The sequence below is a fragment of the Manihot esculenta genome, chromosome 17, assembly GCF_001659605.2.
Source record: "Manihot esculenta cultivar AM560-2 chromosome 17, M.esculenta_v8, whole genome shotgun sequence".
In the NCBI taxonomy this organism is placed as follows: domain Eukaryota; kingdom Viridiplantae; phylum Streptophyta; class Magnoliopsida; order Malpighiales; family Euphorbiaceae; genus Manihot; species Manihot esculenta.
The window spans coordinates 13,372,938-13,387,103 of NC_035177.2; the positions used below are offsets into that span (position 1 = coordinate 13,372,938).

Sequence of the window (14,166 nt, forward strand, 5' to 3'; positions counted from 1 at the left end):
GGTGGTTTGGCCAAACAACATCGGCCAAACCCTCTTTTAGGCAGTTTTAGGCCATATTTCACCAAATTACCATTTTACATCATTTTCTGCAAAATAAAATCAAAACCACAAAATTAGATAGAAAATGTGTAATTCAACATCAATAATAACATAAAAAATAGGCTTAATTTTGGTTTGATCAGTCGGTCACATCATTACTGGATTATCAGGAAATGCTAGATTTATTTGTACATTTTTACAGTATAAAAGAAGAACAATCACAGAGACAAAATGTATACTATTCTCTCACACCAATACTTTGATTTCTAAATAATTCCTTACACCCACCTTATTATTTAATTTACTGACTTGAGCGTCAGAGTGGCTACCATAAACGCCAACCAATTTACTTTCTCCTTACAGGTCTAGCTAATCACAACACAGTTCTAGTCTGATCACGTCATATTTATAGTTCCAGCAACATCAATAATAATATTTTATTAAAATTTTATTTTATTTCACTAAAAAACAGAACTACTACACAGATTAGAGATGAATATTATTTCTGTTATAAAATATTTTAATTACCGATGGAATTTACTATGAATTTCTCATCTGTTGCAAAAAAATTTAATATATATATATATATATTTTAAGAAAAAACCATCACATTGTTATCAAGTAATCATTTTTTAATACCTTCCTATTTTATATTTAATTAGTAATTATTAATTTAATTAATTAATTTAATAGTTTTAATTAATACTAATGCCCAAATAACTAAAACAATAAAATTCTAGTCCCCGACTAAACATCATTTCTCTACTTACTCCCAGCCGTTAACCTGCCTCCAACCAAGAGCATAGCATATTGGCCTTTTCCTTCTCCTTCTCCTTCTCCAAGAAGATAACCAACAACCTGCTCCCCCCACCAAGTGGTGGCCACCAGCTCCAACAGCAAAGCAACTACGTCTTTGAAGATCCCCCAGTGCAACAGCAACCACCAACGACATTAGTGAACTTCCTTAGGCCTAAACAACCCACTAGTGAAATCTCCCACCGATCTCCCTCAATTACAACGTCTCTCAAATACAAGTACTATTTTTTAAACTTTTTTCTTTTCTCTTTGTGCAGTTTTCTTCTTTGTCTTATGTGGAATATCGTTTACTTTTCTATAGTAGTTTTATTCTTTTATGATTGTACTGCTTGATAAACTCCATATTTAATTTGTCATATATATAGGACCTAAAAATGAAAAGCTACCGTCCAAATAAAATATAGAAATTTGAGGAATTTATCGATCGTTGATTGAAACCTAATATTATTAAAGCTATTACTAAATGGTAACTAACCTTGGGCTTGGGATTTTGGAATTCTGATTCTATTTTTATTGATTCATTGAAAAAAAAAATTCTTTGTTTCAAATATAGATAACTTGTGCCAATTGATATGTAAAATCTTTTTTTTTTTTTTAAATTCATAATTGAAAATTGAGGGAGTAGAATATAAAATCTTTCAAATTTACTCCAGATGCATTTACCAGCAGACTAAACCTGCGAGTGCGACATGTAGAATCTATTTTGAGATTAGTGTATATTGTTTTAATAATAAACATGGATACCAATCGGTCATTATTCAATCTGGATAAATTTCTGATTCAGTAATAGGTTTTGGCTCTTTTCTAGATTTAAGCATAAATTGTTTAGAATCTTAATGTACTCCATTGGGTTAGCATAGGGATGGCAGGCGGGTGGGTTTTCACGGGTACCCGATCCGTCCAAACCCTATTAGGACGGATTTGAGTTTTTACAAAACGGATTTGGACGGATTCGGGTTTGAAAAATTTTACCTGTCTCGGATTCGGGTAGGGTTCGGGATTAGGTGATCGGATACCCGTTACCCGAACCCGATTAACTATACTAACAAAACTAACCCTAATCCCTAATTTATTTTTTCATTTTACTCTTTCCTCTCTTCGTCTACGTCTCTCTCTCTCCCTCGCTTCCCTTCCCATAGTTCTCCCTCTCCCCCACTTCACTGACGACTGCCGGCAGCTCAGTCGTCACCGGCGACGTCTCCTTTCTCTCCCCAGTCGACGATAAATCTTCTCTCTCCCCCGTCAGCAATATCTCCTTCTCTCTCTCCAGCGGCGACATCTCCGACTTTCCAGTTGAAGACAACTCTTCCCTCTGCCCAGTCGGCGTCAGCGATATCTTCTTTTCTCTCCCCAGTCGTGTGAAATCTACTCTTTTCGATTTACGCTTCTCTCCTCGCACTTCACTGACACTAGAGACAACCCTTCTCTCCTCAATCGGCGACATCTGCTTTGACTAGAACTCTTTTCAGGTTCAAAGATCTTTTATGTGTATGTTCTTAAAGAATTTTATAATTTATGAACTATTAATCTGATTATTTGGATATGTTAAAAAATCTAATTATTTGCTATTTGATTAATGTAATACTGTTGATTTTTAAAATTTATGTGTAACGACCCGAAAATCGGACCGCTACCGGCGCTAGGATCCGGGTCGACTTAAGGCCGCCGGGACCCGTAGCAAGCCTGACATATGACCTGTAAACCTGTATAATCCCATACATGATCAACAATAAGCATAAAAATTAAAACTTTCCTTTGCATACTCATCAACCAAACTCAACCTGTGCATAAACATTAACATAACCTTGATCCCTCTGTGGGATCTCATCTGTGCCCTCAAAGGGGTAACATAACCTGTGTTGAGCTGGTTTACATAAACATCAAAATCTCTAAGATCATGTATAAAAAGGGATACAACATTCTATGGTCAAGCACACACTAACATCCATAAACCTCATTACATAACTATACTGTACTTTTACATTACAATCTGATCATGTCCATTGCTAGCTATTACATAAACATGACTTCTTTACTCTATCCGGACTCCCGCACTATATCCTGTACCTGAAAGCCTGGGGGAAAAGGGAGAGGGGTGAGCTAAAAGCCCAGTGAGTAGAGCTAGTAAAACACATTAACACTATGCTCAAATGGAATGCATCATAACACAGACAGTTCACATAAGGGTTGGGTGAACTTGTCACCAAATAGTCCAAGTTAACTCTGTGCCAGGCCGTAGCATGGGGTCCTGGTCTTCCTGTCATACATACATTACTTACCATTTCCCAGGGCCTCCTCTGGGCTCCTGGTCTTCGAGTCCCATAACCGTGCCTTACTCTGTGCCAGGCCTGTAGACTGGGGCCTGGTCTTTCTTACTCTGTGCCAGGCCGTAGCATGGGGTCCTGGTCTTCCTGTCTTGGACTAATTGGGTCATCCAACATTCACCCACATCAACAACAATTTATGCAATGCGGCATATTCGTGAAAACTAATGCAATCATCCTATTGCATAATCATGATGCATGAAACATGATAAAACATTTAGTTTAAAAGATTAAGTTTAGTTCCACTCACCTCTGGCTGACTCTGACAACACCGCAGCTGAACTCACTGCTGGGGTCCTCGGTTCCTCGGGTCCGAACCTACACAGGTGGACTCAAATGAGGGACCAAAAATACCTGAACATAACTATAAACTACTCCCCAAAAACCCCCTAAAACATCCTGAAAACATCATAGAAAATATGCATGAAATGGCTGAACAGGGCACTTTCGGCGGCACCTTCGGCGGCCGAAAGTCCTGGACAGAGACGAAACTCAGGCAGGTTCGGCGGCACCTTCGGCGGCCGAAAGTCCCAGACAGAGACGAAAGTCTCTTTTCGGGGGCAACTTCGGCAGCCGAATGGCCTGCCTCCCCAGCCATGTTCGGCGGCCGAAAGTACCTTCGGCTGCCGAACCTGGTTTCTGCCAAAGGGCAGAAACTTGGCTCCCTTAGCACATTTCGCCTCCAAACCTTCCAAACATGCATATTTTTCAACCAAAGCATGCATACAAGTTCCTAGGGGCCTCAAACAAACATATACCCCATCTACAACACTTCAAACATACTCAAACAACACACATTGTTCAAAACATCAATATATATATATCCATAACTCAACATATACCCTAACATGCATTTCTACCCTTAGATCTTGCATAAAACTTATTTAGAACACATAATAAGGGTGGATCCGAGCTTACCTCTTGAAGAAATGAGAGGGAAGACGATCCTAGCTTGGAGATGAAGAGATTGAGCTCCTTGAACCTCCAAGCACCCAAAACTTGCTCTTTGTTCACAAATCTTCAAAATAGAAGTTAAAACTCGTGAAAACCATGAAAGATCTAGGGAAAACACTCAAGATTGAGGGAGGAGCGGCGGAGACTCACCTTGGCCGACAATGGGAGAGAAAAGCTCGCCCGTGCGGACCAAAGGGACCCTTTTATATGTGGCTGGCCAGGCCACGTTCGGGGGCCGAATGTGCCTCCGTATCCATGCAATGTTCGGCGGCCGAACATGAGGTTCGGCGGCCGAACCTGCACTTTCCTCACTCAGGCTTTCGGGGGCCTAACGTGCCTCCAAAACGCATGAATGTTCGGCGGCCGAACTTGACTTTCGGCGGCCGAACCTGGGTTTTCCTCCAAAGCTATTTTCATGTAAAAACTCATTTAATTCACACTTAAAATCATTTAAAACATAAAAACATTTCATAAAAACATGACTCTACCCTTCTAGAGGTCTCCGACATCCGAGATTCCACCGGACGGTAGGAATTCCGATACCGGAGTCTAGCCGGGTATTACATTATGGACAATTAATTTAATTATTTGATTATAAATCATTATTTGCTGGGTTGCTGAGTTGCTTGTTCTTGTCATTGATAATATTTAAGTAATTTAAACCCTAATAATTATATGAACTATAATTTATTATAATTTTTAAAAATGACATTTTAGCAATTAGCCAATTAAAGTAAATACTAATTTGTAATTTTAAAGTTCAATGAAGGGTGTTTTTGGTAATATTATTATTTCTCTTTCTCTTATACTTTATATACAATTTTTTGTTTTAATTAATGTGCCATGCATGAGTATACTGTTAGTATACTCGCTGTTTATTTTTTTTGTATGTAATATTACATATTATTTTGTTATCAAAAGTTTAAAACAAATAATATAACTAATAATTGAAATATTATATCTTACAATATCATATTTTCATCTATAAATAGTGACTATCAATATATGTAAATAGGGCTGTGCAATCGGTCGGTTCGATTTCGAACCGAATCGAACTGAAAAAATCAAAAATCGAATTGTAAAAATATTAAAAATCGAAAAAATCGATTATAAAAATATAATCGAACCAAATTGAATCGATAAAAATCTATTTAGTTCGGTTCGATTCGATTCAAACCGAAATCTGTAATTTTTTTAATTTTTTATTTTTAATTTCAGTATAATAATTTAATAAATATTTCACATAAATTTATCAATAAATATTGTCTGAATATATTATAATAATACTTAAAAAATCCATAAAAATCTATGTAAAATTTAAAAATACATATAAAATCAATATTTTACAAGTATGTATGAAATCGGTTATTCGATTTTTTGGTTATTTAACACGTTTAAATCGAATCGAACCAAAAATCGAATAAGCTGAAAAATACTAACTGAATCGAACCGAATATTTCAATTAATGGAACCATCAAATCAAAATCGATCGGTTCAGTTCGATTTTTCGATTCAAACCGATTTATGCGCTTCCCTATATGTAAACTATATCATGTGAAATATCTAAGTAATTATTTGATAATATAATAAAAAAATAATAATTTGGAAATCTCCTTTGGTAAACGAATTTTGTTTAGCAATCTAAAAGTACCTTTTTTTAATGATTTTTCAAATATATATATTTTTTCTATTTTAGTTAATTTTTTCATATTATTTTAGATTGTAATAAAAATTTAATTAAATAGAATTCAAAGTTAATATAAATTCTTAATAATTTTTGTTTAAATACTAATATAAATTTTTACTAATTTTAGTATAAATAAAATATTAATATAATTATCCAATTAAATTAAATATTTTAAATAAAAACTAAAATTTTTTAACTCTTATAACTGAGAAGGGGTGTTTTTGTATATACCAATATTCCCTTCCTTCCCACCATTATATATATTATGGATATTATAGATTTTAGATTATACTAAAAATTTAATTTTATAGAATTAAATATTAATACATATTCTTAATCATTTTTATTAAATACTAATATAATTTCCAATGAATCTAGTTTAAATAAAATATTAATATAATTATTTAATTAAATTACAAAATTTTAATTAAAAATTTAAAAGTTATAATTTTTATATAATGAAAATATTCATCCCCTTCTTTCTTTTATATATACTAACTTTTTAAAATATACGTCTTACGAATAGTAATTTATTTTTTATATAAATTTCTACTAAATTCTTCTAGAATTACAATATTATTTTAATATATTATTTTTAATAACTAAACTATATAAATAATATGAAAAATTATCATTTAAAAATATCTATATTTTACTTTATTAAGATTAATAAACTATATATATAAAAATAAAAAAAAATTATTATTAAAACACATCATTCCACTATCTTATAAATAATTTAATAATATAATAATTATCGTATCGCATTTGAATAAATATAAAAAATCTCAAATTCTTTAATTTTTAGTTAAAAAAATATAATAATTATCTTAATTTTAATATATTTAATAAAAATTAATTATCATTTACGTTAGAAATATTATAATAATTATTTTAATAAATATTTTCAGAATTATATAGTATTAATTTAGATGTATTAATTTAATAATTTTTAATTATCTCGAAAACTTTAATATTGTTGTGGATATGTATACGCACTATTTTAGTGAATAATCTATTTTAATATTTAATAATATTTATTAAAATTTTATAATATTTTAATGTAATCTATAATTAAATTTAAGTTTAAAATTTATCATTTTATTTGATATTAATATTTAATAATTTCTCTTAAAATACTTAAAATTTTAGTGTACTTTTTTATTAGCTGGCATATATTATTTTAATCATTTTTAAAATTACACAATAGTTAAAAGTGTTTATTTAAAATATGAAATAAAATATTATAAATTAATTATTAAACTAAATTTGAACTAAGTTAATAATTAATAAAGACAGTATTTAATTAAATAATATATATTTTATTTTAAAATTTAATAGATAACAAAAATTTTAATTAAATTTTATTAGAATTATAAATTTCTGATTTCTTTTATCAATTTAATTTTTATAAAATGAGTCAAAAAGTGATTTTATTTTGAAAAAACTGTTGAATTTTTATAAAATTGTGAGATAATGTTTTAATTTGAATTATAACTAAAACCTTCTCTAAAGAGTATTTAACTATAATAAGGACTAATAATTTTTAAATATATATAAACTCTTTAATTAATATAAACAATAAAGTTTAAAATAATTTAATTTTAGCAATTAATTAAACCATTTTCTTAACTATTATTATCAATATATATTTTAGGAAATTCTTATATTCTTTTTTGTCTTTGATGTATAATATAAATATAGATTGTATATTTATGTAATTTAGAATTAAACCATTTTCTTAACTATTATTATCAATATATGTATTTTACTCTTAAAAATAGTGTTAATAATGATGTTTAAGAAAATTTCAAATGAATTTTTGTAAAATTGCATATAATTTATTTTATTTAAAAATAAAAATTTTGTAAATTAAAAAAAAAGAATTATTATATTATAAGTAAAAAATTGATATGAAAAATTGAATTAAATTATTATAAAATTTATTTTCTAAAATGTCTAACCTGTTGTATGATTAAAAGACAATTTTGACCTTCTTGCCATTGATTAATCTGCAACAAGGTGGCATCACCTATTCATCTCTAGAGGCAATCCTGAGAGAAGCCTAAATTGGAAAATGAACTAAAAAAAAAAAAAAAGAAAAAACAAAAGTGAAACGGATCAAATCAGAAAGTGCATGTCACTGACGCTAACGCGAATGCTAAAATCCCCACACACCCAACCAGAGGCTTCCTTCCAATCCCAGATAATCTCTCTCTCCCTCTCTCCCTTTCAGTTTTCACCTTCACAAGCTGCCCTGTGTCAACGTTAGGGTTCTCTAGAAGGGGAGCCTCTGTTGGTTCTTCTTCTTATTCCAAATTCTCATTCATCTTCCTCTGTTGATCGCTTAATTCTGTGTTTTCAAAATGTACGGATTCGAGGCGCTAACTTTCAACATTCACGGAGGATATCTGGAGGCAATCGTCAGGGGACACAGATCAGGCCTTCTCACTGCCGCCGATTATAATAATTTATGCCAATGTGAAACCCTTGACGATATCAAGATGCATCTCTCTGCTACCGAGTGCGGTCCTTACCTTCAAAACGGTGCGTTTTTCTGTCATTTGATCGATTTCGTTTCTATTGAATTGGTGCTTTTTTGGTTTCTTGGAAAATTAGGAACATTTGAGCATATGAGAGTTTGGATCTCATGGCTGTTGGTTGATTGGGTGATTTGATGCTATGGGAGCTCTAGTGAAATGTGATTATTTTTGTGTCAGGAATGCGAGTTATACGCGCCTAAATGGAATTCAGTTGAATTTCTGCTCAATTCTAATCTGCCATGTCGTTATAGATTTATCGGTTTGCGGATTGTTTCTTCATTAATAATTGCAAAACTATTTTGTGCCTTATTCTGATAATATGAAAAGTGAGAATCAGTACAATGAGACTTGGTTTTGTCTGGAATTCTTTTGATAACTATCAAACGCTTCCTTTCTGGAACTCTTTTAAAAGCATTGGATGGACAGATATTGAGAATCTTATATGCTAGGATTTTGCAAAGTGAGATGATATACCGTATTTCTGGTACTTTATATAGTTGCCTGAGGAAGTTTTGAATTTTCAGCAAAGGGTTTAGAATAGATTTCAGCAGAGGCAGTTGGTTGGTCTTTTTCAAACGCTGATCTCTCACTGTTAAAGAATGAACTGTATTGGGCACTTTTCCTAAGAATTTCTGAAGCATTGATAATACATGATTTAGTGTTGGGAAATTAGCAAAAGAATGAAAAAAAGCCTACTTTTTATTAAAAATTCTTTTCACGAGTAGGAGACCCTTCAAGCAGATGTGGGTTTAAAAAAAGAAAAGAAGCAGCATTTTTCAATGAATGGTTATTCAAGCAAATCTTATTGAATTCTCAATTATTGACATCGATTTTTGTTATTCACCCTGCGATGACTGGAGTTGATGAGAATGCTTTATTTTGTCAAGCATTTACAATCAGTTTGGTTCGTGTGCATGCATGTCTCTGAATTGTTTTTGGGTCATGTGAGTGCGTCTGTTGTTGCCATACTATTTATTCACTTCTCTTTCTATTTTAAGCACATATGTGAATGAGCTAATTTCAATTATAACTTCTAATTGTACTTTCTGATTTTCATAACATGCTTGCAGAGCCTTCTCCATTGCATACCACTACAATTGTGGAGAAATGCATGCTTAAACTTGTAGATGAGTACAAGCACATGTTATGTCAAGCAACAGAGCCATTATCGACCTTCCTACAATACTGCACGTATGTGGACTTTGCTTTTTTGCTGAAAATATAACTAATTGTTTCAAATTTCCTTGACATTTATATTTTTGTTAGAATTGATGAATTCCATCTTACAATTAAACGGAAGGGTTAAGGAGAGTTATAATGTTATGGTTTCGGGTTGCAGATCGCGTCACAGAATAATGGATAGGAAAGGAGCTCATTAAAAGGGGCTCTTAATACCTTAGACTTGTTAATGAGAGAGCCTTAAATATTAAATGTTTTTGTAATTAATATGCTTGTCTTATTAAATAAAAATAAACCTCTTATATAGTGGAGGTTCTCATAATCTTAGTGATTCTGGGAAAAGTAGAAGTCTAATACAAGCTACCATTGGATAACAAACTACCATGATAAGATACTAGAAATCTAATAACAAAGTACTAAGATAAGGTAATTAGATAAATGCGATATATTTATTATTGATATAATATAATCTTAGTTGATAGACTTTTTTTTAAAAAAAATGAACTTTGTTGAAGAATGGATTTGGTCTATCCATTATCCATAATATCACTTTCGTCCTGAAAAAGGAACCTGTCTTCAAGCTCAAGGTAGAATATGCAGCTTGAAAATAATTGTTAAACTCCAATATAGCTTTAGATTCAAAATGGCCTTGCAACTAATTAATACTTTCCAAACATGGGTGTCTGAATTAAAGGCCACAACTCTGTGCGCCTTCTTCATAATACCTTTGCATGCATGCGTATGGTTTCTGTAACTGTATCCAGATTTTACTCAAAATTATCATGTTCTTTTAGAACTTGATCTATTGCCTCGACTCTTTTAGATCCCGGAACGTATGATAATAATTAATCATTTGTGCCATTACATGAAGGAAAGTCAAGTTTGGCATTTTTGATACCACAGGTATTTTTATCCTCTCATTCGCTTATTGATCAAAATTTTTTGACTAGTACTCGATCTGTCTTGGTTCTTATTTGCTCCCCTATTTAAGGTTCGAACTAGTTCAAAAATTTGTTGAACGAAGTCATTCAAACGTGCATCAAATTGTTTCTTGAAAGAATTTAGCTTCTCTTCTAGATCTATTGAATCACCCAAGAGAATCAGCTATGGTACCAAGTTGTTGTGGTCTGAATTGTGGATCATGTCGTGGGACAATGTATAGGAAAGAAGCTCATTAGAGGATCTCTTAATAGCTCAGACTCATTAATAGCGTTTTAAATCTCAAATGTGTTTATAATTAATTTGCTTATTTTATTCAATAAAAATGAACCTTTTAGATAATGGAGGTTTTCACAATCTTAATACTTTTAAGATTTGGATATTCTCTTAAAGGTAGAGTTGTGCTGACCCAAGATTTGACTAGTCAATTTTCCATGATCCTGTTTGGACTCCCTAGTCCTTACCTGCTCTACTTGGCAATTATTTTACTAATGGAAGTTCCTTTTGCTCAATCCAATGCAGTGCATTCTCATTATTGGATAGTTATGTGGAATTCATGGTTGGTTGTGGTTCTAAAGATAATCAGAGAAAAATGAATAATCCTTCTTTTGTTTAATCAGATATGGTCACATGATCGACAATGTTGTCTTGATAGTCACTGGAACCTTGCATGAGAGGGATATTCAGGAGCTACTAGAGAAATGCCACCCTTTAGGCATGTTTGACAGGTTTTTGTCCCTTAAACATTTTGTGCTTTGCTTTTTGGGATGAATTTTGATGGTCTATGAAGTCTTTCTTTCTTTTTTTTTTTTTTTCAATTTCCTTTTCTCCTTAGCATTGCCACCCTTGCTGTAGCTCAGAATATGCGGGAGCTTTATAGATTGGTTCTTGTTGACACACCATTGGCTCCGTACTTCTCAGAGTGCATCACATCAGAGGTACAAGCTGGAGTTGTTTGTATCACTTTTATTTATTTATTCTTTCACACGTGGGCATACTTGCATATTTCGTGTTCACTTTGCATTGGTTCTTTATGACTATATATTGTAGGGTCGGGGTATCTGATAACAGTGCATTGGCACTGGAATGATTGACCATTTGAAGGAATTCAACTTTGTTATTTTTGAAAGTTGCTGGTAAATGCATGACTAATAGCCATTGTTTTACTGGATTGTCTTAGAACTGAATAATCTTTCCCTAATCCCTCCTCCAAGTTGTTATCATAGTAAATGCATTTTAACTAGCATGTACAATTTTTGGCGTTGTATGTGTGCCTGCATGTGCACTGTAATCTCTTCTCATCAGCTTGGCAGTAATGTATAGTATGGATTGACATTTCTTACTAAAAGGAAAAACAATGTTTTTTTGGATATTGTTGTATTGCTAGGACTTGGATGACATGAATATCGAAATTATGAGGAATACTCTATACAAGGCGTACCTTGAGGACTTCTATAGGTTTTGTCAGGTGAGGATAGCTTTTTATATAAGGAGATTGAAATTTCTGTATATACACATGCTGTGTTGTTTATTTTTGTGTTTTTCTAATGAGTGTTCATGTGATGTTATCTCTAAACAGAAACTTGGTGGCGCCACAGCTGAGATAATGTCTGATCTCCTTGCCTTTGAAGCTGATAGAAGAGCTGTTAATATCACCATAAATAGGTATCATTTGTGCCTCTAATTATATGCATGCTCCCTCCCTTTTCTTTCAAAAGGGAGGGGGGGAAGAAAAAGGGAAAAGTAACGGATAAAATTTTGATTATTTACCTGCAATTATCTTTTTTTATATGGCAATAATTTTCCATTTCTTTGTTCTTCTGACGATGGTGTGTTTCTCTTTGTTTAGCATTGGCACAGAGCTTACCAGGGATGATCGTAGAAAATTGTACTCTAATTTCGGCTTACTGTAAGCTATTTATTAATACTTCAATTTTCATTTTTTATTTTTATTTTTAGATTATATAGCTGCACTGTTCTTGATAACTCTTTAACAATGGTGTATATATGTGAAACAGTTACCCCTATGGGCATGAAGAACTTGCTGTATGTGAGGATTTAGATCAGGTTTGCTATTTTTTTTAAATAGTAAAATAACAAAAAAGTTCATTTGTCTGTCAAGAATGTTCTTTTCCCCCCCTTTTTGGCCTTCTAATTTCATGCTTAATGACCAAAAAATAATTTAAAACATTGACCAAAACTTTTATCTTTTGTCAATTTTAGCTTGATTTGAAACCTTGGAGCAATTGTGCTTAGCCAGTCAAAGTTGGTCAACATTGAAATACATAACAACATTTTGTTACTAAATAGAATAAGAAAAATTGTGTTTTTCCCCCTTCTCCTCTCTCCCCCTTCCATTTTTTTTTTGGGTTTTTGGGTCTTTAGGTATTCAATTTTTTATAGGGGTAATTGCCGCTAACAATTCTGTCCTAATCTTTCTTTTTGAGTAGGTCTACCCTGAATTATGCCAGTTGAATTAATTATATCTTACTATTTACTGTTTCTGCTTAATCATAAATATTTTTATCTCTAGATTAAAATCTAACAGAAGAATTTTAGGATTAGAGCTAATGAGGGTTTTATTTGGGATAAATAGTGATTAGAGAGCTGATGTGGTAATAGGCATTAAGTTCAACACGAGGAATTAACAGCTGTACACAATTAATTAAATTGGCATGTTCATGGTAGGTTTGTTAATTAATAAAAGAAAGTTTAGGATAGGATTGTTAAAAAACATCAACCCTTTATTGTAATCATGGTTCTTTGTCTTAAGTTTGGTTGCTGTTGCAGGTTCGTGCTGTGATGGAAAAATATCCTCCTTACCAGTCTATTTTTTCTAAATTGTCTTATGGCGAGAGCCAGCTGTTTGACAAGGCATTTTATGAAGAGGAGGTGAAAAGGCTTTGCTTAGCTTTTGAGCAACAGGTTTGTATGTGGCTAAAGAATGGCTATATGTCATGATTCATCTCTTGGTCTTTGTTCCTTAAGAAGTAGCAATGTGTCCAAAAAAAGAGTAGAATTGCATGTGTGATTGACTGTCTCATTTTTTTTTTTAATTTTATCTTTAATCATTTTTATGTTATAGAAAAATGTATTTTCACAAATAAACACTACTTTAGAGATGAACTACGCTAAACTAGCAATGCAAATTTAATGACTCGTTAGGCTGTTATTTAGTTGATTCTGTCCTAATGCCTATTGTTTCTCCAAACTGCAGTTTCATTATGCCGTCTTCTTCGCATACATGAGGTTGAGGGAGCAAGAGATTCGGAACCTGATGTGGATATCGGAATGCGTGGCTCAGAACCAGAAGTCCAGAGTCCACGACAGTGTTGTCTTTATATTTTAGCTGCTTTACAAGCCATTGGAAATAATCACCTGTCCTTTTTGCGTAATCTGCTGTAAATTGCTCTTTTATAGAGAATCTATTGATTGTTTAAATTGTGGAGATTGCCCAGCTTCACCAATTCCAGCATCTGTGTTGGAAATAAAATTTTTTAATATGTTGTTTCCAGGGATAAGTTATGTATTCAAATTCATCAGATAAAAAGAAATGATCTTGCTTCTTGGTATCATCTTTTCCTGCAATTGAAATAGTGCCAAGTTTTGATGCTTGCAATCCCAGCGTTGGCCAAAATGGCTTTGTTTTTGCTTTTTTTTTTTTTAAATTTTTTTTTAACGTTTT

At 32.3% G+C, this 14,166-nt stretch overlaps 1 protein-coding gene across 1 annotated transcript; it reads left to right on the forward strand.

The window, feature by feature from the left end:
- Positions 1 to 7,888: 7,888 nt before the first annotated feature.
- Positions 7,889 to 14,053, forward strand: LOC110605698 (V-type proton ATPase subunit d2). The gene is made up of 10 exons (XM_021744348.2): positions 7,889 to 8,367; positions 9,434 to 9,554; positions 11,102 to 11,209; positions 11,317 to 11,419; positions 11,869 to 11,949; positions 12,061 to 12,146; positions 12,331 to 12,390; positions 12,500 to 12,548; positions 13,272 to 13,406; positions 13,699 to 14,053. The coding sequence occupies exons 1-10, from the start codon at positions 8,187 to 8,189 to the stop codon at positions 13,828 to 13,830; spliced, it is 1,056 nt and encodes a 351-aa protein (XP_021600040.1). The 5' UTR covers positions 7,889 to 8,186; the 3' UTR covers positions 13,831 to 14,053.
- Positions 14,054 to 14,166: the final 113 nt, after the last annotated feature.